The 7075-nt window shown below is 44.9% G+C and overlaps 1 protein-coding gene across 17 annotated transcripts in view; it reads right to left on the reverse strand.

Annotated features, from left to right (window-relative positions):
* Synrg (synergin gamma) overlaps nt 1-4841 on the reverse strand; it is a 72376-nt gene extending 67535 nt beyond the window's left edge. For all 17 annotated transcript variants that reach the window (XM_075991297.1, XM_075991296.1, XM_075991292.1 and 14 more), the window contains exon 1: nt 4743-4841. In XM_075991297.1, the coding sequence (XP_075847412.1) occupies nt 4743-4813 (71 nt within the window). In that variant the 5' untranslated portion in view covers nt 4814-4841. The remainder of the gene's footprint in view (nt 1-4742) is intronic.
* Nucleotides 4842-7075: the final 2234 nt, after the last annotated feature.

Here is a 7075-nt window from a genome sequence, read left to right on the forward strand (position 1 = left end):
GGTTCTTGGCAAGAACAGCAAATGCTCTTAACTGCTGAGTCACCTTTCTAGCATGAGAATTACTAATATTAATAAAGACCAAATTTCCCTATGATACAAAGTATCGGTTTGCTAATGTGGAAGGAACTTTGTGTTAAAAAGAAAACAGACAATCCTGACATTATTCTTGACTCTGTCACCTGTGACTTCCCTGGGTTCAAAATTCTCCAGACCATGAAATGGGAGGGCTGGATTCACGTCCATTCAGTGAACATTTAATGAGCATCTACTGTGTGGAAGACTGAAGTAGTTAGCAATCTTGAATACACATCAGACCAAGAAAGGAAAACTCTCGACTGGGAAAGTCTCTCAATTTCAGAGTCAGACTTGAGAGTTTCTGTGCAGCATAGCGAGCATCAGGAACTCTGTCAAATTCAGGAGCCTTTGCGTTTTACTACATTGGTCCTCCCACTCCCAGGACAAAGCCTGAAACTCAACTTCAGAGCCCATGGTTCTAAAGCATCTTAGTGTTTTGCTTTGTTTCTTTTTAACTGCAAGGCATTACCACTCTAGCTGGCCATCCATCTGGCTGTGTATTACTTATGGCTTTTGTAGAGGGACTGGGTCACTGAGTGAATCTTGCTGCTGACAAGCAGGCCCCAAGGGTAAGCCCTCTCTATGGCATACAAGAGGCCATAAATAGCAGAGCTGTGTGTTAACTGGTTTGTGTCTGTCTGTTAAGATGTAACGTCTAGGCTCAAGCCTTCCTCCTGCCTCATCTCCTGAGCAGCTAGGACTATAGCTGTGTGCCTCCATGCTAGGCTCTGCTCACTGGACAAAATGTCTGAGGTGAAGAAGCGCTCTGGCTGTTGTCTGTTTTACAAGGCGTCACTCACACACCAAGTTGGATAAACTTGGTAGAAGGGATACAGCTGAATAGTCAACCTGTCAACTTTGTCAAACCAGTCGTGAAAATCCAAATCACCAGTATGGCGGAGCTGAGTGAAAACATGGAGTGAGTTGTATTCTCTTTTACCCAGTTGTCCCTCTGTCAAGTGAGGATACAGAACCCAACATTTGTCAAGGTCCCAACTAAGGTAACCACAGAGACAAGATATAAGATGCGTCACAGGGTGAGAGAGATTGTTAGTGAGCTGCTCTTGTGGAGGACCTGGGTTCAATTCCTAACATCCATACGTTGGCTAACAGTCACCTGTAACTACATGTCCAGGGGATCTGTCACCCTTTTCTGATCTCCGAGGGCACCAGGTTATGTGTGTGGTGTATATAAACATGCAAAAACCCTTACACATTAATAAATCTAAAAAATGATTTTTTAAAATACCTATTATAGATAAATAAAAGCTACTTAAAAATAAACACATATAAGAACAAAGCAAGTGTACTGATAAATGACTTACTCTAGTAAAAATGTAACAATCCAAAGTTGCTTAGTGACCCCTATCTTTTTATGACTGAAATATTTAAATAACTAATTTTTTTCCCTGTGATTCTGTGTGTGTAGACTCGAATTGGCCAGAGGAGGGCATCAGATCCCCTGGAGCTGGAGTCACAGCAGTTATGAGCCTTTATTCCCAGCGAGTGCTGGGAATAGAATTCGGTCTGGAAGAGCAAATGCTGTAACACAGCCATCTCTCCAGCCCCATCATTCTTTTTTGTTACATTTATGTGTGGGTAGGTGGGTGGGCGGGGTGTGTGTTCATGTGGAGGTCAAAGGACAACTTGGGTCATTTCTCTCCGTACCTTGTGAGTTCTGGGATTGAACCGAGGTTGGGAGGTTTGGCAACAAGCCCCACCCGCAGCCAGGCTCTGACGACTAATTCTAAGAATGTCTAGACAAGCAGCTAAGTGCAGATACGACAGCAAAGCTTGAGGGAAGGACAGGGCTGGGGTGGGTTACGGGGTGTGCATGACAGCAAAGCTTCCAAGAAGGCTGAGTTGCCAAGTCTTCAACCTGGAGCTCTGTTTGTCACAAGCCTTTGCTACCAACCTACCTTTGCTACCCTTGCTTTCATGTCTCAAGCCTGGCCGCTGAGGTACAGTCTTCTCTATGGATCCTCTCTACCTCAGACTCTGGTTTCTAACACATCTAAAACAGCACTGGTGAGAGGCATCTGCCTAAGCAGCCCTTCAGTAAAGAGCCTGTCAGAAGATGCACACCTGGGCTTAAAAGGGTGCGATTCCTCTGATATGTTAGCCTCATGGCCTTCTCTGACTAGGCAGACCTTTCCCTTCCTTCTTACCTCATAAAACTCTTCTTGGACCCACCAGCAGCCTACTGGCACTGCAGATGTGTTTGCTGCTCCCATAGTGCTTGCTATCCCCACCCCGCTCCACATGGACAATCTCAACTCTTTTCTCTTCCTTCCACCTCTTGCTCGGTGCAGCTGAAAATCAACTTCACTATTGCCCATTTTGGTGGAACCCACAAATATTTACATTAAAAAATACGCCAGGCTAGGCAAGAAACTGCAGAAGATGGAGAGAAAACACACTCACGGAGCTTGTAAGAGAGCAGGGAAACAGAGTGCTAAAGCTACTTGTGCACACACAGTTCAAGCACTGGGACACGCCTAGAGTCTTTTGAACCCATCAGAGCATCAAGAACAATAAGGCTTAGCTGAGTGTGGTATCGCCCACAATCCTAGCACTAGTAAGACAGAGGCAGACATATCACAAGTCTGGCTACCTTGGCTATAGGTTGAGTTCAAGATCAGCCTGAGTTAAATTAATAAGGCATTGTCTCAAAACAAAGGACATTTTCAAAACAGTACTTTACACATACAGACATTTAATGACCATAATCAGGATCACACTCATTCAGACTTTTTCAACTCTGCTGCTTTACTTGGCTAAAGGCAAATTTTGCATTTGTATGTCGCAAGTATTTACTGTAGGATAGTCTGTTTCGTGAATTGGTCAAAAGCCACAGTTTGCATGTGGCTTCCTTTGACCGGCCTTTTAGAAGACTAAGTAGCTAAAAGAAAGTATTCAAGAAGTGGCATTTAAGGCAGAAGAAAGGCTACAAAGTCAGTTCTAGTTTGTGATGTTTTTCAGCCAAAGGTTTAGAGTGTGCTAGTTTTTGGTTTTCTTCAAACATATTATGCTACAATGTTAGTTTTCTTATCAGATAACTTTAGCTCTTAGCATTGCTTTCCCAAAACCAAAGTATTCCTGAGTATACAGTTTCTCAGCCTAACAAAGTACCTAATAAACGTAGCAACACATGCCTTTCAGAGGACCATTGTAGCCGCTTTTCTGTCCCCTATGTATTTGGTACCAGCTGGAGAGCATACATGTTTGTTGTCCTTGTTCTTTCCCCAAAGACAGGATCTCAGGGTGCCAGGCTGACCTTAGACTCTCCAGGTAGCTGAGGATGTCTTTGGTCTCCTGATCCTTTTGTCTGCAACTCCTTAGAGCTGGTATTATAGGCATGCGCCAGCATACTTGGTTGGACCTGTGACGCTAAAATACTATAAATTAAACCAAGGGATGCCCTTAACTTTCTGTACTTGTGATTCCTCCTATTCTTTTTTTTTCTTTAAATAAAGAAAACATTTGTGCCTAAAATATAAAATCCTTTCAAAATTCCTAGAACTGGTCCTAATTTTTTTAAATCATACATTTGATTAGACTAAAGCCATTTAAGAACATTTTAGAAATTGTTACCATGTATATATTTATATTCCGCAGGCAAAAACAATTTATACTGACCACTCATAAAAAACCCTAATGAAACTGTTACAAAAACAAAGGAGGAAGCAAAACATTTTCAAATCAAAGACACAAAGAGGAAGTGGAAAACCCAGCCACACACAGTTGGTTTATTCAAGCGACTGCCTTTTTCCTAGCACGCATGTGTGTGGATATATATCACATATATGCACCTGTAAGGGGTGGCAACTTTAAAATCCTTTACACGTTTGGAGTGTGATTCCAAAATTAAACTACATGTGAAAAAAGAACCCAAACACTTTGCTTTCCAAAGGTAACTTGGGATATTTAAAAATGAAAATGTGTGTGCTGTATATGTTAGCTAATTGAACTCAGATTAAGTCATGATGAAAACGGGGGTGCAGACTTTCTGGAATCAAACATTTCGCTAAATTATAATAAACTTAAGTTACAAATGCCCCTTTACCACTCTGGATACAGGAAGCACAGGCTAATAATTATCTGCAATATAACAAAGGGCAGACTTTGTTTTTAAAAAAAGAGCTCAATAAAGTCTGGAAGCTTTTGTTGTAACAAGAGCATCACCGCTTTTGCTCAGTGAATTAATTCTTTGTTTCAAAATGTCTTTTTTAAAAAGGAGACAGTCAAGTGAAGAGTCAATCTACAAGACAAGCTCTATCTCAAGACAATTACTAATTCAAAGGTCTTCAGGTTTTCCTATTTGTACGTTTAGAAAAGAAAAAGGACAGGACAAGACGCTCTAGAAGAGGAAAGACAATAACTGCAGACACTCTCAGAAAGGCTTCTCCAGCTTTGTGACTAGACTGTCACAGCCTTCGCTCCAACAGTAGCTCAAGCCCAAGCCCAAAAAGCCTGGAAGGGAAACGCGGGCGCTCGAGGCCCCGCGACAGGTGCGGCGGCGCCTGCACAGGAGCGCGCTCCCCGCGGGTCCCCAGGACACCCGCGCCCGGCAACCGCCGCCCGTGAGCCCGACCCCACCTGCCCATCCCGCCGACCCACCTGCCGGCCCCGCCGGTCCCGCGCCCCGCCCCGCCCCGCCGACCCACCTGCCTGCCCCGCCGGGCCCCGCGCCCGCCCCCGCCGCGCCGCTGGCTCCGGCTCCCGGCCGCAGCGCCATCTTGCTCGGGCCGCCGCCGTGCCAGCAGCTGTCAGCCGAAGACAGGCACTTCCGGGGCAGACACCGCCCCACCAAGCCGGGGCCGACGACGGGGCGGGGCCGCGCGTCCACGTGACTCCAGAGCCCTCGGGCACGAGCGGCGCGCCCCCCGCTGCATGCTGTGGGATTCAAGCCCTGTGGACTCAGAGTCGAGTCCCTTAGCAAACGCGGGTCTGCATCAGTGCAGAGTCAAGCCCTGATTTCTGAACGGGATGACGGAGCACAGGTGCGCTTTTGCCGTTCCTTTACACAATAGGCGGCCTTTTGATGGCTTTACAGCTGTTTGCCCTGGCACTCTTTGCAGAATCCATCACAGGCACTGACGGTATTTAAAATTTCCTTTGGGAAACCAGCCAAGAACACACGAGCCCAGTACACATGAAAAGGATACCCTCCAAGGTGCACTACTCTTGTTTGAGTCTGCCATCGTGTCAAGTAGTTTTCCCTTTCCTAGCAAGGTGCAACAAGCACAAATGTGCTGAACCTACGCAGGGGATGTTTTTACCTTGACACCTCAGCCCTAATCAAGCTTCATGGAAGGAAAACGTGTTGGGAGTAAACTTTGCCAAGCTCTTGGATAATTACAGTCGGTCTCTGCCACGGCTTGCCTTACAGCTTTCACCGACAAACTCCTAATAGGCTATTTGTTACTAGACATAAACCACCAACAGGAATTTTGCAGCTATGAGTTATTACTGCTATTTTAGAAATGAGAAAAATCAGTCCTGAAAGAAGTTCATGTGATACGCCTAGATCTTAGAGCTACAAGCAGCAAGACCAGGATTCAAATCCAGGACAGCCTGACTTCAAAGTCTGCTTCTTTACCTAGTAAGTACCATGCCAAGTATTTGTGGATCTTTTTGCTTATTGTTGTTTGCTCTGAACTCTTCACTGTTTTCATTCTTCTTCTTCCTTGGACAAAGCTAACATTTGTGTAGCAGAGTCCTGGATTCTTCACTGACCCGTTGACAAAGCAAGCTGATATGTGTTATAGCTACTACAGGGATCAGGTGGTTGCTCAGCAGTGAATAAAGAGAACACAGGAGATTAGGAATTGTCCCCATCTGAGTTAGTCCTGCTCAGCTGCTTCAGGATCACAGCCTTACCACAAAATTTGTTCCTTGTACTTCATCACTGCATTCCTTCATTAATTGCAAGAATGGTGCTGTCAGCAAGCCCTGTGTTCCTAAAAAATAATGTTTGTTGAAGGAATATTTGTTGTGAGTTTACAAAGCTTCAGACACAGAGCGACTTTCAATCTTGAAATACAGGAGAAACTAAAGAACACAGTAGGTAAACAGTTCCAACGATGTAGCCACTTCCAGAAGACACACTGACTTGGAGATCTGCAAGAATAAAAACTATGTACTTTCATTTTCCACTCCCTGGAGCAGTCAGCCTATTTAAGTGAATTCTGATGAAAAAACAACAACAAAAACTTTGTCCCATCTATTCACGGTAGTCTCCTCTCATGTCTGTATTCTCAGCAGTAAAGAGGTTGAAACAGGATTGCTGTGGGTTCCAGGCCAGTCTGGGCTTCTCTAGACAAAGTCACATTAAAGAGGTCTCACGCTATGACTTTAGGATGAAGCGTCAACTGCTGAGAGTAAGGCACGAGGTTTAACTCAGACGCCGGCAGTCGTCTGCACTGTAGTCCCGCAGCAGCACGGATCCCGTGCAATTCTAGGCACCAGTTTGTGCTCCAACCGGCATCAAGTCTTTTTGAATCCCACTGTACAAAAATAGGTAATTAAGGAAAACCTGCGCATTGTGCATCACCTTGGTCTGCAAATGATCGCACTGCTTTGGCAGGGGTGGATGAAGGCTATCAATACTTAGCAAAGATAAGCCTCTGGGAAAGTGGAGCCAGGTGTATCAGTTAACAGGACTGTTCTTCCTTATCAGGATAAAGCACTGTTATCAGCTTTCATCTTGAATGGAAAGAGACAGGAAAAGAACCCGGTTAAAAGATGGAGAATGAAGTCAGAAAGGGAGAGGCCGATCATAATCTCATAGTTGGAACACTGTGACAGCTAACTATGAACTTCCTTCCCAGTGTGCTGTAAGTAAATTTCAACAGACTGAAGTTTCCAATCCTCAGGAACTTGGCTAGCCATAGGTAAGGTACCTCCTTATTGCGGTTCATACCATAAAGGCCTTAACCATAAAGAAACACTGAAGGGAGCACTAGGGTTCTTCCTAGTGCATGGCCTGTGTTGCTCT

This window comes from Microtus pennsylvanicus, chromosome 11, assembly GCF_037038515.1.
Source record: "Microtus pennsylvanicus isolate mMicPen1 chromosome 11, mMicPen1.hap1, whole genome shotgun sequence".
Lineage (NCBI taxonomy): Eukaryota > Metazoa > Chordata > Mammalia > Rodentia > Cricetidae > Microtus > Microtus pennsylvanicus.